The following is a 16,491-nucleotide window of genomic DNA, read 5'->3' as shown; positions in this document are numbered from 1 at the left end:
TTGCTAACATATAATACAACCGAACACAGCCTTCTCCTATATATCTATACCTATATCTTGGGTTAATGAAAAAAACGGAAAAATTAGAAATGGGTATGTGATTTACTAACTATTGAGGATATCATATCCAATCACAAGGGACAATTCTTTTTATTTTTTTCAATGTTTTTGAAGAAAAAAACATTCTCCTCACGTCATTAACCCGATGTCTCTAAAATGTAAGGCCCAGATTGTTGAGTTGTGGTTTGCCTGGTGTTTGATGTAATTTGTAGTATAAACTATTTCCACTTAGAAAATGTGCTAATGCCACAATCAGTGTTAATTGCATTTATTTTTCAGGACTGGGCTTCAGCATTGCAGGAGGAGTAGGAAACCAGCACATCCCAGGAGATAACAGTATTTACGTTACCAAAATAATTGGTGGAGGTGCCGCACAAAAAGATGGAAGATTGCAAGTTGGAGACAGGCTTCTTATGGTGAGAAAATAACATATGTTTGAGAAAACTCTGATATAATTCCTGATTGAGGCGTGTAAGTATCTGTAAGTGTGAGAGAGGCACGAGTAAAGGATTCTACCAATGTTTAATTAAATGTGCACATTGACAGGCAAAGCAATGAGGTCTTCATCACCACTTCACTCTCCTCCCTCGTTGATTCATGAGTAGACCATGCATCCCTGGTAGCCACTTTCATAGCACATAACAAAAACCCTCAAACAGCTAGATTTTTAGGTCGAGCGTGCAAGTGCTCTCACGTGTTGTAATCTATCTGTGGCTTTTAAACACCCTCACTGCATGCACATCACTATCACTCGTTCATGGGCTTGCCTTTCAAAAATCCTTTGTTATCATTGGTAAATGCTCTACGTTTGACCCTCCTTGGGACAGTTTTGTTACCCACTTGGTCATCGACCCTGTTACATGGATAATTGCACATTTGCCGATACGTTTAACTACGAGCTAACATCTTTTTCCTTTTGTGCCTCTCCTTCACGCTCACGCCCATGGCGACTGTTGCTCTTTGATTCATCTCGCTTATGTTAACTATTTTACTTTTTATTTTTCATGTTATGTGGCAATAAAAGCCCAGATAGTAATTTACAATGCTAATAGCTCAAACTCGAGCAAACGCGATACCCATTGCATTGCAAATGCTTGTTACGCATTGTTTCCTCTTGTCAGAGACAATGAAAGGGCATTCTTCCGGTTTTAGTTCCTGTCTAATTTTCTGACAGCATCTTTAGAGGTTAGCCTCTTACCCTTAGTATTTTCTTGGTACCACACCCGTGGTGTCAGGGCTGCGTGGGGTTGTAAAAAGAAAGCCATCGCTCGTAGTCGGCACGTGATTCCTGGCTAGACCAAAGGCTGATGGAAGATTACATGGACAGGAATATTCCTGTTAGATTCTTCCCGGATGAAGGCCGACATGTGGAACATTTCTCACAGTGGCAATGTGCCCTCTCAAGTGATCCTAAAGGAAATGTTGGAAATGGCCTTTCTGCAGGATACCCCCAAACCTTTTGCCTTCCTCCTTCTCTTTTCCTGACCTCATTTTTGCTGGCTTTAGGACTCTGCGCACTTTACCACTGCTAATCAGTGCTAAAGTGCATATGCTCTCTCCATAAAACATGGTGACATTGGCTCATACCCAATTGGCTTATTTAATTTACTTGTACGTCCCTAGTCAAGTGTACTACATGTGTCTAGGGCTTGTAAATTAAATACTACTAGTGGGCTGCAGCACTGGTTGTGCCACCCACATAAGTAGCCCCCTAACCATGTCTCAGCCGTGCCTCCGCTGTGCCTGTGTGTGCAGTTTAACTGCGACTTCGATTTGGCATTTAAAAGTACTTGCCAAGCCTTAAACTCAAAGGTAGGCGAAGGGCCGAAGGTAGGCCCTAGATAGCCCATAGGACAGGTTGATGTGTAGGTAAAAGGCAGGACATGAACATGTGTGTTCTATATGTGCTAGTACTGTAAAACTCCTAAATTTGTTTTACACTGCTGTGAGGCCTGCTCCTTTCATAGGATAGCATTACGGTTACCCTCATATACTATTTGAGTGGTAGATCCTGATCTGAAAAGGAGTAGCCAGGTCTTTAGTATGGCCAGAATGATGATAGAAATTCCTGCTTAATGGTGAAGTTGGATTTTATATTACTATTTTAGAAATGCTACTTTTAGAAAGTGAGCATTTCTCTACACTTAAATCCTTCTGTGCCTTCCAATCCACGTCTGGCTAGGTTTAGTTGAAAGCTCCCTTGTGCATTTACTCAGACAACCCCAAACACATGATGCTCAGTTACACTTGCCGACATCTGCATATTGGATGGGTCTTCCTGGACTGGGAGGATGGTTTGCCTGCCACTTACATGTCCCAGGACAGTAGCCTGCCCTCACCCAAAGGACTGCCACACCCCGTACTGGGACCCCGGCATACAGGATAGAACTGAAAGGGGACCTTGTGCACTTCTAAGCCACTCTTTGAAGTCTCCCCCACTTCAAAGGCACATTTCGATATGTAAGCAGGGTCTCTGACCCTACCAACTCAGACACTTCTTGACAAGACACTCTTGTCACAGACACTGGAGAAGAAACCCTGAACCAGAACCTGCAACCTGCCAAGAAGAACTGCCTGGCTGCCCAAAGGACTCACCTGACTGCTTTCTGAGAAGGACTGCTGCCTTGCTGCTCTCTGGCTGTGTTGAGAAGTGCTCTCCAAGGGCTTGGATATAGCTTGCCTCCTGTTCCCTGAAGTCTCAGGACCAAAAAACATAATTCTTGCAAGAAGAACTCACTGTGCGGCTAAAATTGACGCACATCCTGGCAGAAATGACTCAGCCTGCATCGCAGTGAAAAGTTCACTGCAGGCTGAACCGGAACGGCGCAGCCCGACTTCTCAATGAGAAGATCAATGCAGCGCCAGCGTAGCGACCGGAAATTCGATGCATGCCCCTCTGGATCAACGCACAGCTGAGCCGGGACAACACAGCCCAACTTCCAGAGAGGAATTGATGCAGCGCCTGCCGTGCAGTAGAAATTTCCACACAACGCCCACCGGATCAACGCAGCCCCTGTGACATCATCCTGTCAGCGCCGGAATTCAACGCTTTGTCCCCAGAGTGTTCGAAAATCCCACAACCTGAGGATGATCTAAGACCAAGCACCGGAAATCAACGCAAAGCATTCCCTGCGTGAAAAATAAACAACACATTGCCGTGTGCAGCACGAGAAATCGATGCACACCTTCCTATTTTCCACGCATCTCCTCTTCTGCGGTTCTTTGCGGAGATTTTGAACGCAAACCAGGTACTTTACACTTGCAAGATACATTTATTGCTTTTAAGAGACTAAAGACACTTTATATCATTTTTACAGTGATATTCCTAAATATACTTATTGCATTTTAATCATTTTGACCTGCATTTATCCAGGTAAATAGTATATATTTTTCTAAACACTGTGTGATGTATTCTTGTGGTGCTATACTGTGTTATTGCATAATTTATTGCACAAATACTTTACACATTGCCTTCTAAGTTAAGCCTGACTGCTCAGTGCCCAAGCTACCAGAGGGTGGGCACAGGATAATTTTGATTGTGTGTGACTTACCCTGATTAGAGTGAGGGTTCTTGCTTGGACAGGGCAACCAAAGACCCCATTTCTAACAGGAAGGTTATAAATAAGGTAGGATTGATCATGCTATTGAGAGATATTAACTGCAATTTTGGAAAACCAGTGGAAGAGCATTGTACTAGTTCAAAGCTATTTGCTCAATTTCATGAACCATTCAAAAAACTGTTGCAGTTATTCTGGTAATGAAAGAATCCATTTCATATGAATCAAAGACAGTGGCGGACGGTGGTTTCTAAAAGTGGAGGGACTCTGGATTAGTGAGCGAGCACGTCTGAGATGAAGGAGAGTATTGCAGGGTTTTTCTTTTTGCATCCCAATAAATTTTGTGTCTCCTTTGAAAAATAGTGTACTAAGTCAAGTGGCGCTGCCCCAAGAAAAGGTAGCATTGCTAGCTTTAAGGAAATATGTTAACAAAGTTAGATTTGGGCCACATGAAATTCAACACAGCAGCAATTTAATCCTGTATTTCAGGAAATGGATATCAACGTATACAGCCCATTACACCAGTAGTTGGCTTTTACATTGATTTTGGAGAAAAAATGTAAAGTTCCACTCAGCAAGCATCTGAGGACTGCTGAAAGATTTTAAATTGTGCAGTGAAGCAGGGCCTGGGCTCAGTTGCCGCGTTAATGGTGACCCCCACCCTAGCTCCCTGGCAGAGGGAGGGAGAATGAGCTGCTACAAAGCTTCTGCTGTTGCAGAAGTCCTGCATTTCAACCCTATGGCCCATCAAGGGCAACTAGGGTTCCAAGCATTCCCAGCAGAAGAAGGGAATACTTCTTTAGCAACAAGAGTGAGAAAAGCGCTCCTCTTTACCATGTTGTTGCAGCTTAAATGTGTCCTTCACTCCTTGAGGCCAGCCTTCCTGGGCCGGAACTAGCTGTAAGATTTGTCCCCTAGCACAACTCCTCAGCACCACCCACTTCCACAATAGCACTGAAAGCAGCCCTGCCCCTTGACATTCACTTGCATGGAGCTCTGCCTACTCCACGCTCGACCACAATAGTGCCCCATGGCAGATTTATGCAGAGCTGCTAAAAAAGGCCTCACTCACCGTACTAACATTACTGCAGTGGAATGAACCTTCACGGCGAGTGAAACCTCTACCAGCACATGTGCAGAAGAACAGACTCCATCATCCCTCCCACCCTCTAAACAAACACAGTATCAGCTGATTTACTGTGTGCAACCTGCTGCCCCTAGCCTACACCTGCTCTGAGTGCTCCTTCTCTCTGAATCTGAGGGTTTAGAGTAGAATTGTGCAATGCTTTTGCTAAAATAGAATTACAAGCTCATTTCTTTACAGATGCATCATTACATATTCTCAGAGTTGCAGCTGTTTAATTGGGGCTGTGATCATTGAATGCCATCATATCTGAACTTGAGACTGGAAATCAAGGGTGTGCAAAAATATTTGATGCTCTATCTGCCTTTGTTGAGATACAATCAATGTATTCCCAACTGATTTAAATGGTACATAAATCCTTCATGATTCAGAAATCAGTGCCACACATTACTGGAGGGAATCAAGAGGTTCTGTGGCTGTCTCTGATCGGAAAGCTAAGCCCATCTGTTGTTATGAATATTCTATCAGTGCAGAGTCTGATCTTTTGGGAGACAGAATTAAAATACTGTTCATTAATGATAAAGTCTAGCTTGAGATACCTGGTTTCTTGAAACGGGGGTGTAACACAGGCTACTTCAGGCCCCATTGTGCAGGGGGCCCAACTAGTGGTGAAATGGTTTGACCTGAATACGACACACTAGTTGATGCAGCGAGTGAGTCTAAGTTGTAAGACATGGTATGATGGAAGTTGTCTCACATAGGTGCAAATTTTGTATTTGACCAAATACTTTTTTGAGAAAATTGAATGCATTTTTTTTTTAAAGGGATGCAAATGGTACCTCCCTGCACCCACCATGCTGCACACACAGATCCAAGACTCACCCTGCATACACAGCTCCCTCTGCCCTCACGCAGGTGCACATCTCATCATGCTGTCACACACCAACACTGCTCTCTCTGCACTCATACATCTTACCCTCAACCCACACAGATTACCCTGCACTCACACAGACACACAGCTCACATTGCACTCAGACAGACACACAGCTCACCTTGCACTTACAAAGGTACATCAGTCACAGACATCACCCACCCTGCTCTCACACAGCAACTGCTCTACCTGTACTCATAAAGGCACACAGCTCAATCCCCTCTCCAACAGACACAACACTCACCCTACACTCACAGGTACACTACACAATCTGAACTCATGCAGTGCTCGCCTTGCACTAACACATGCAGACTGTACTCTCACAGACACAACACTCATCCTGCACTCACAAATAAACAACTCATTCTCCACTCACACTGACACATTGTTCTCCCTGCATGCACACAGACACAGATCAGGCTGCAGCAAAACTCATAGTCTGGGAAGCAGTCGGTCCAGTTAGAGTCAGGCAGAGAAGGCTCTTTTTTTAGGATTGGTGAATGAGGGCAAGCAGAGGAACAGGTATGCTGCAGCAGCCAGGCTGACCACACTGATGGTCGCCAAGTCATCACCCACCCACAAGAGTCTCTAGTTGGGGGTAGTGCAGGCATCTTCTGCCTCTGGCTCCTGCATTATCAGAGGGAGGAGGAAAGCTGCATGATGCAAGGCTTCAATCTTTCACCAGGACTGGCATACCTCACCCAAAGCAAGGGCATAATCCAGTTAGGGTCAGAGAGTGAAAGGTGCTTTCCAGCTGCTGTGTGTAGAAAAGCAGTATAGTGTGAGGACATTAAGGAGGGCAAGATGCAAAAGGGAAGGCTGCAGCAGTCAAGGAGAGGGAAATGACGGTGACACCACTCCCAGCCCATTTACAGAGTGTAATGCAGTTGGGGTTAGGCCCATGATCCTTTGGCTCCTGTAGTATTGAAGGGAGAAGGGAAAGATATACTGTAAAGGTAAGTCCTCAACTGCTCACCAGGACTGGCCTGCCTCTATACTCATGTCCCTGTTCTGGTAATGGGAGACACTGCTACTGATTGTTACTGACCTCAGACCTCTTGGCTTCCGTGAGAAGGGTCGAATCACGTGTCTACTCTCCAGGCAGGGTAGGCAATGGCTGTGAATACCAATGGCACTACCGTATAGGGAAGACTGTTGAATCTCTCTGTGGAAAACAGTGTTAAACACTTACCCCTAAATTCCTACAAATTTTAGGTGGCAAGTGTTGAATGTTGGAAGGAATGGCCTAAATTGCCTTTAGGCTGAATGGATGGAAACATTAAGAGTATATTTACAAGCCCCTTGCGCTGCCTTAGCACCAGCATAGGGTTGTATTTTTGATGCTAAGGTGACCTTTCCCCCGTCCCAGATTTACAGAGTGGTGCAATTCATGCATTGTGCCACTTTGCAGCCCCTTGAGCCACATTATGTCTGTGTCAGGCATAATGCATGCAAGGGGACGTTCCCAAGCAGGGATAACCGAAAAAATGGTGCAGTGAAATTTACATTTCACTGCAACATTTTTTCTGTCATTTTTAACACCTGCTCAGAGCAGGCGTTAAAATGACGCACCCATTGAAATCAATGGGCCTTCCTGTGCTTTGCTGCACACGCGTCAACGTTTTTTACCCTAACGCAGCAAAGCACCACAACAGCATCAAAAATGTTGATGCTGTTGTGGTAGCAACCGCCATGGTGTGCCCTATTGTAAATACGGCGCAACCATGGTGTGGTTAGGGGGAGGCGAGTGTGACACAAGAAAAGTGACGCATCGGGACCAATGTGCCACTTTCTTGTAAATATGCCGCTAAGACTTTCTACATGGATCAGTAAACAGTGCCATACAATGGAAGCACTAAGCAGGTACAAGTTAAATAAAGGCCCCAAAAGCAGTGACCACACACAATTATCATGGGCGGTGTGTAGCATCAACAAAAATCATTGCACTCTCTGCCAGGGGCATGTCAAGGTTGCACAAGGTCGTAGGGCAAGCAATGAAAATGGCTCTGGTAACTGTGGGTTAGGTAGTATATACATAACATTAATTAGGGTTCAGTGGGCCCGGTAGGCCTCAAGACGCTGGTGCTATTGCACCTGCTGCACCACTGGTAGCTTTGTCTTTGCCCAGAACCATTTATTTTTTGGCTTAGCCTGAGTCCTAGTAGAATGCAGTCTTGCCTGCCAGTAGTAGTTCTCCGTACTCAGGTAATGTAATCAAGAAATGCTGGTGCATCTTAGAAGTGCATGATTTAATTTTAGTTTGCATATACTACTGTCAACAGTGTAGGAACTGGACTGGGCCATGCAGTCTCTGTGCAGCAATTTTTGTTTATTAGGCACATACTGTCTACTTTGACCTAGGCCTTGGCATGGCTCCTTCAGAGCGTTGCCACTTGGCCAGTTTTATGCCAGGATGACCCGTATTTTATTCGGATTGGTACAAAATTAGTAAATTCACCTTATTTTTACCCTTATCAGTCCATATATAAAGCATAAAAAATACTGTAAAAAATGTTGTAGAGCTGCCTTAATGACCCCTGACTGATAATTAAAGTAAATAAAAATACAAAGACCAGGTTAGAAGGGAAAACAGTTGATTTTATATGAAGATACATTTAGGAATCATGGCCAGGCCTGTGCAGAATGCTAAGTGTCAGTTTTTCTGTGTGAAAGGCAGCAACATGGACTGCTGCGAGAACGTTTGTGTATTTTAAAATATATAGATTATTTGTTTTGAATGTTGCCCTGTACCTCATATGGAGATGCAACAACCAAAAGAGGAATAAAACAGGAAGGATATCATTCTAATCACACATGGTTACTCACCCTCTCACACAGACAAACACAGATACACACACACAGTCTCAAACACTTACACAAAGGTATATACATGCAGTCCCTAGCACACAGAGAAATACGCATGCACACAATGTTGGGGACTGAAAAACACAAAACTTACCTGTAGCAGCCCTATTCAATCAGAACTTGCATGCTCTTCAATTTCATGGCCCATGATTTCTGATGATCCAGTCTTCTACCTCGGCAACACATCAGAGCCAGTTCCACAAGTTTCTACCTTATCAGAACCCAGGATAGAGTTGTAGGTAGATCCTTTTTCTCTATTCCAACTTCCTATAGGTCTAAAGAGAGTATTATTGACAATCCCTGAAGCTCCGTTATCTGACATGAAGCACCCCCTGAAGTTAATGCAGCATGTCAGATATGTATTGTGATTGGGTGCTGTTGGACTATAACTCCCACTACCTGAAACATGTGAAATACAGCTAATGGAGCCCTCTTTTCCTGCCTACCTGTTTTTACAAACTTACAAGCAAAGAAACGATCCAGGAGATAGTTTTGTTTTCTTGTAAAAGCTATCAAAGGTAAAGCATTTGGTGATAGAGTGGAGTGGTGGGTCATTGCCCTGGTGCCCCCTGTGGAGACACTACTATTAAGCCCAACTCTTCAGGAGTGCCCCGTTAATGAATATCTGTGAGATATGGGAGACTGAAGGACCCCTAATCACATTCTACCGGGGCAATGGTGGGTAGGGAGGAGGTCCCATCACTTTGTGTAATGCTACTTCCTCAAGATTATTCAAGAAGGACACACAAATGAATTATCCTTCCTTCTGCCAGATTACAGTGTAATAAGAACTCATTGAATCCAATCACAAAGAGACAATTCACTCTCCCAAAGTTACTCGGTCATTGTTGGGCAAAGAATGTAGTTGTTCTTTTTCCTCAGGAACACTGGCATCTAGACTGGAATCTATATGAGCCTATTCCCTTGCCTTTTTCAGTCCAAAGATCTTTGGAGGATTTAGACTGATCAACATGAAAAGAGCAAATCAATTAATTAAGACAGTGCATTTAAAAATGGACACACTGCAGAATATTATTCCTTTGATTCTGCTAGGAGAGTTCCTTGCAGCTCTAGATCTGGAGAGTACTTAGCTTGACATCCCAATTTGACCAGCTCATTTTTTCAGGCCCTTCACGAGGTGTGCTGAGTTATGTAGGAAGACCTTAAAAGTGTGGTGGTGCAATGTGGGGCCTGGGAGGCCATGTAGTAGACTGTTGACACCAAACAGATGCAAATGTTGCTGGAAAGAACATTTTTATTTCTCCATCATTTTTATTTTGTGCTTCATGTTTACATTTTCAATCACACATTACACTGAGTTTTATTTTACCACTTCTTTTTATCATCCTTCACTTATTTTTATTACCCTCTTTAATATTTATTTGATAGTTAATTTAACCATCACATTTTTATAGCTGATATTAAAATAATGCTATAATTAACTTACAATTCTAAAATACAGATACTGAAATTATTTGGTATATCACAGAATGCTCATGCTCAATCAATTGCTCAGAATAGTCCAGTGGTCGAAAGAGTTAAAACCAGGGATAACATGGCATTAGATGGTATATTACAAGAGTACCAATATTAAGTCAATTTGTGCTGCTTGATCAGTTAATTCCTGGATACAGCCATGAGTTCCCAACGGCTGACTATTAACATTTCTGAACTCCATACAATGAATACAGGGAAAATTAAGAAAAATGTAAACAAAGTTTAGTGGAAGGAGAAGAGCAAACCATAGTTAATGGGGGGTGTATTTTTAGTAGTGTCTCAAGGTAATTGTTACATATTCAAGAGAAAGTTTGAAATATTACTAGCCATGTGCCACTCCTTATTGTAAGCATTGTCCATATCCTGGACACACACAAACAGGGTTGGGGACATGGTTGAGAAAAGTGTGAATACAAGCATTGTATGGGCATTCACAAAGAAAATGATTAGATGGAGCGTTGGTTGGGATTGTTGGGCTGCATCTATAGAACCGACTATTAAACCACTTTAATATTGTCATAAGGTTAGCCTGATCATCATGTCTTTAATCAGTCACCAATTAGTGACAAATGCAAAAACAAGAAGGAGATGGATGGAAAGCTAGAATTAATTTCAGCCACTGGTGATCTCTTGGGGCCACATCCCAATCCATTGTTTTTTTACCCAACATGCTACCTCAGTTTGGACCCACCCATATGCAAATCAGTCTTGACCCTGCTTCTCATGGCAACAGTCCCGCCCAAACTGCCAGGGCAGCTCCTCCCTGAATCTAACCACAAGCAACATAGGGCCGGTTTTGGTAGTTCGGGCTGGACTGATTCCATGGGGAGCAGGGACAGGACTGCTTTGCATATGGCTGGGCCCAAACTGAAATGGTGTGGTGAGTTAAAAAACAATGGATTTAGGCCCAGATCTCTGACTTGGGGTGAATGTTTGACATTGTTCAGCGTTCTGTCCATCTTTTGTTCTTTTTGCATGTGTCACACTAAGTGAGATGGGTATGCCCAGATGTGAGTCCTGTGTTCGCCATTCCATTGGATTCAAACTAGCCTGACTGGTGAGGGGTGATATCCCAAAACTGTTCCCAGGATGCTAGGTTCTAGTCCAGGCAGGACCTGGCTTGGCAGTTTGGGCTGGATGGGCCCCATGGGGAGCAGGGTCAAGACTATTTTGCATATGGCTGGGTCCAAACTGCAATGGCGTGGAGAGTAAAACAAAGATGGATTTAGGCCCGGGTTTCCGACTGGGGTGAATTTTTTACATTGCTTAGCATTCCGTCCATTATGTGTTCTTTTTGCATTTGTCGCCCTAAGTAGGATAGTATACCCATACTTGGGTCCCATGCTCGCCATGCCACTGGATTCAACCTTGCCTGGCTAATGAGGGGTGATACTGATTTGCATACGGCTGGGACCAAACTGGAATGGCATGGTGTGCAAATAATGATGGATTAAGCCCTAGATCTCTGACTGGGGTGAATGTTTGACATTGTTCAGCATTACATCCATCATTTGTTCCTTTTTGAACTACATATTGACAAGCACAGGGCAAATAAAGTAACTTTATTTAGTAATGTTTGTGAACTGTATCCCTTATTTGAAATAAATATGTCACTTGAAATGCCTTGGTAATCACATAGCTTTTTGGTATCCTGTATAGAAATATTTAATTCTAATCATTTCATTTTTTCATTTAAGGTAAACAATTACAGTTTAGAAGAAGTCACCCATGAAGAGGCAGTAGCAATTCTGAAGAACACTTCTGATGTAGTTTACCTAAAAGTGGGGAAGCCTACCACAATTTTCTTGACAGACCCCTACGGCCCACCAGATATAACACACTGTAAGTGCCTGCTGTCAAATAAATTGGGTTTGTAGCATATCACAAACTGATTATGATTTTATATTTTTTGTGCATAATGTGTTTTATGTCAAAATACTTAAGTAATTATCTAGCTATAATGAGGTAACAACTGCAACCCTTCTCTTTATTAATGTGTACATTATTGATTTTCTGAAATTAACGTGGCAAGCCTTGCTCCTTGCATGCATGTCTGTTGGCATGCCTTAAGGTAATGTTTGGTTTAAATTAGCTATAGTTCCCTCTTGTTGTCAAATGGTAAGCAGACCTTTAAAAGCAAGATCTAGCAGGTTGCTCTTGGGTGCAATCTGCATTGTATTGGAATTCTTTACTATGCAGTTAGTACTATGTCACAAAAATGACGCTGATATTTCTGACAGTATTTATGAGTGCATAAAATGGTCCTGTCACTCTTACCTGTTAATGTATTGAACTTTTAGAATCAGCTGAATGAACTAGCAGACATAAGTGTCATTCGGTGCTGCTGCCTAATTTACCAATTGCAAAATTTTAAATAATAACTATATTTGTGCAAAAGAGACTTCCTTTTTAGTGACATACTAGAAGGGTAGTTGATCCCACTACTGTTGCTAATAATGTTTGTTAAGCTGAATACATCTGTCTACATTTTAGCATTGGCTTTGCCTTCAGAAAAATGGGTTGTTCAACAACTAACTTAGGCTTGATGTCTGCTGCAGAATATCCCATGATTTCTAACTAACATTAACACTGAACCTATGAGCTAAAAAAAATAGAATAAATAACTTTTCAGGTCTCCATAATACATTTTACCCTAAAATTAAGGAAAGGCTGTGAGGCAAAGACTTGGCATGTGTTCCATTTAAACTCTACCCAATGTAGCCAGGGGGGGTCGCTGAGTACAATAATATAAACCCAAAACAATTTCTTTGTAGCTGGTTTGAGTGGTAGGAGTTTGGTGGCAGATAATAACATAATTTACCATATCACCTTTTACAATAAAATTGTTTTCTCATAACAACATAGACTAATTCATTGTGTTCTATGGCACATAAATGAAATTTATCTTAAAAATATTGCTTTGTGACTTGGCAACAAGCTTTCAAATGTAAGATGTATAAACATTCACAGAAGAACAATTCAGGGGCATTGTAAATCATTTAAAATATATTGTATCCAAATATATTGCAAATATTTTGGAATGAGAATGGGCATTTAAGAATAAATAGATTAAAAAAAGGGTTAGTGTATGTATATTACACAGTGGAGTCATCACTGTGTATTTAAAGTTAGGTAAGAGTTTCCCTAAGAAGAGCATTTTTTTGTTTTGCTCATGACTTTGACACATTTGATGAGTCTGCATGAAACTCTCAGAAGAGCAAGGTCATCCACTTCAATTCCTTCTTGGAAAGACTGATGGAAAGACTCTGATACATCAAATGGGGGGCAGTAAAAAAGGGTGAGACCCCAGTCTGTTGATTCCCATGTTAATTACCTTAGGAAACTTTGCTTTCCAAAACAGAAAAAATGGCAGAACGAAATCACCCAATTTGTCAAAAAGTTAGAACTTTTGACCTTAAATTTAAATGCATTCACATATTTGATAAAGAGGCGTTTAAAGAGGAGCTCTTGGGCATAAAGAGGTTAATGCTCAGAAAAAGTTAGGTATATCTGACGGTTAGTCCCGTAATAGTTCTGCAGTACTGAACATTTTAAAAAATAGGGCCTTCTGCTTACTTGAGGTAGCTTTGTCTACCACAGCCCATTCCAGAGTTGTGAGTGTCTATCCACAAATGTGAAGAATGTTGTACCTCACTGAGAGACTTAGGTGGTCATTATGAACATGGTGGTAAACACAGCTGACCGCCGTGCTGACGGCAGACAAAAGACTGCCAGTTGCGGCGGTATGTATACCGCCATATAATGATTCAGAATTAAGCTGGGTGGTGTGGACGACAGCAGAAAAATGTTGGCGATGTGGGACTGCCCATACACAACATGGGACCACAGCAGCCATCATCACGGACCCCAAAGAATGTAAGGCAAGTGCTTTCGATGGGGTGAGTGTGGGTGTCCCTATGTATGTCTGGGTGATCAAACGGGGTGTCTGGGTGGGTGTTGTAGAACTGTAAAAATAAAATATGACCGGTTTCAGGGTTTCACCCTTCATCAGCCAGGGTAGCTTGAATCCAGTGGCATAGTGAGCCCGGGTCCCACATCTGGGCATACCGGGCGCACTTATGGCAGCAAAAGCAAAGCTTACAATGATGACCGCCGTGGCACACATGGCAGTCCTTGACATCATTATACCCGCAGCTAAACAGGGCTGAAAATGGCCCTGAAAAGGCCTATCACTGTTAATGGCAGCTCTCCCATACTGGTGGTGAGTGGCTGGCCCGCTGGCTGATTCTACTGTTCATCATTATATGGTGGTCCGAACCAACAGCCTGTTGGCGGTAGTTACCCCCACCACCGGCGGAGTGGTGTTTAACGCCATGTTCATAACGACCACCTTAGTCCTGGAATCCTGAAAAGTGGCAGGGTAGGGGCACCCTGACCCACTGGTACTCATAGGTGAAGAGGAAGGCAGAGGCACTGCTAATTACCTCACATATTAAACCATTCATGACTTGTTCTTTGATTTTATTGATAACATCACTGCAACATCTGACATGATATAATTGATGACAATGCTGTGCATAATGGGTACATGCGTTATAGTTACTGTAGTGCACGAGTTATAGTTAGCTTGATATAACTATAACTGGTGAATTTCACTGATATATATATATATATATATATATATATATATATATATATATATATATATATATATATAGATAGATAGATAGATAGATAGATAGATAGATAGATTTGAATATGTTAATAGAAACAGATTTAATACAAAAACTGAATTAAATTAAAAGATGTTTATCCAAATAATTTTTGTAAGAGATGCTTTGGAAAAGAATGTTATGGCATGACACCAATTACCTTGCAAAGATAAGGAAGCTGGAACCAGAGTGCACACGGACTTTAATCTCTAAATCACAGGACATTCTCAAATAGTTTAAAGGACTCCTTCATTTAGCATGTACACTGAATCAAGTCAATCATGTCATGCCAGGAATAGCTGACTTACCTGTGCCTTGTGCAAAAGTGGACCTGTAGGAGACTTAGACGGTAATGAAGTATTGAAGCCACAATAATAATGTGGTCACCCAGCAACTATTTACATGGAAATTGTGATCAATGAGATCCATCCAAAAGAAGCTAGCATCAGAAAAAGGATAAAAGGTCAGTTGGGTCACAATAGAGTTCTTTTGTTTGATACATGTTCCACATTTTAGTTCAGGAAAAGCTCCTGAACACAGGATCCTTCATCCACCAAGACTTAACCTCATAGGGGAACTAAACACCTTTGCTGTTCTTAGTGGTTTACAAAGAATCGTCATTAAGGTCTTGAAAGATTTCCATTTACCCTCCTGGAGTGCCTAATGAATATAATTTTAAAGTATACCCTCAATGCCTTTCCAACTTGGAAAATAATCAAAAGACAAATTGATACATTTGGGGCCATATTTATACTTTTTGACGCAAAACTGCGCTATCGCAGTTTTGCGCCAAAAAGATTAGCGCCGGCTAGCGCCATTCTGAAGCGCCATGCGGGCGCCGTATTTATTGAATGGCGTTAGCCGGCGCTAGCAGACTGGCGCTGCCTGGTGTGCGTGAAAAAAAATCACGTACACCAGGCAGCGCTGGTGTTGGGGAACATGGCGTTAGGGCGTCTTAAAATGGGGCAAGTCAGGTTGAGGCAAAAAAATCGCCTCCACCCGATTTGCGTCATTTTTAACGACGCCCAGACGCCATTTACATGACTCCTGTCTTAGTAAAGACAGGAGTCATGCCCCCTTGCCCAATGGCAATGCCCAGGGGACTTCTGTCCCCTGGGCATGGTCATTGGGCATTGTGGCATGTAGGGGGGCACAAATCAGGCCCCCCTATGCCAAAAAAAAAAAAACAAAGAAAAATATAATTATACTTACCTGAACTTACCTGAATGTCCCTGGGATGGGTCCCTCCATCCTTGGGTGTCCTCCTGGGGTGGGCAAGGGTAGCAGGGGGTGTCCCTAGGGGCATGGGAGGGCAGCTGTGGGCTCATTTTGAGCCCACAGGTCCCTTAACGCCTGCCCTGACCCAGGCGTTAAAAAGAGGCGCAAATGCGGGGTTTTTTCCCCCGCCCACTCCCGGGTGTGATTTTTGCCCGGGAGTATAAATACGACGCATTTGCGTTGCAGTCATTTTTTTAGACGGGAACGCCTACCTTGCATCTCATTAACGCAAGGAAGGCGTTCACGCAAAAAAATGACGCTCATTCCTCATACTTTGGAGCTAGATGCGTCTAACGCCAAAGTATAAATATGGAGTTAGTTTTGCGCCGAATTTGCGTCGAAAAAAACCACGCAAATTCGGCGCAAACGGAGTATAAATATGCCCCTTGATCTAGCTGAAAAGGCTCATGACAAGGCTCCCCTGCTCTGACTTAGAGTTGGGTCTCCTGCACCACTTGTCAGTTTTCTTGTAGCACTGCCCAAATACAGCCCTTACACTGGCTCAATTTTTTTTTTCTGAGAACAAAAGTGATATTTGTAGCCAAC

The 16,491-nt window shown here is 42.7% G+C and overlaps 1 protein-coding gene across 2 annotated transcripts in view; it reads left to right on the top strand.

Moving 5' to 3' along the window:
• Window positions 1–16,491, top strand: part of LOC138249824 (disks large homolog 2) — a 3,298,389-nt gene that overhangs the window by 1,510,562 nt on the left and 1,771,336 nt on the right. For both annotated transcript variants that reach the window (XM_069203947.1, XM_069203948.1), the window contains exons 7-8: window positions 340–476; window positions 11,692–11,836. In XM_069203947.1, coding sequence (XP_069060048.1) covers window positions 340–476; window positions 11,692–11,836 — 282 coding nt within the window. The remainder of the gene's footprint in view (window positions 1–339; window positions 477–11,691; window positions 11,837–16,491) is intronic.

Source organism: Pleurodeles waltl, chromosome 8, assembly GCF_031143425.1.
Source record: "Pleurodeles waltl isolate 20211129_DDA chromosome 8, aPleWal1.hap1.20221129, whole genome shotgun sequence".
In the NCBI taxonomy this organism is placed as follows: Eukaryota; Metazoa; Chordata; class Amphibia; order Caudata; family Salamandridae; genus Pleurodeles; species Pleurodeles waltl.
The sequence above is the reverse complement of the archived record's forward strand: the minus strand, read 5'-3'. Positions and strand labels throughout refer to the sequence as shown.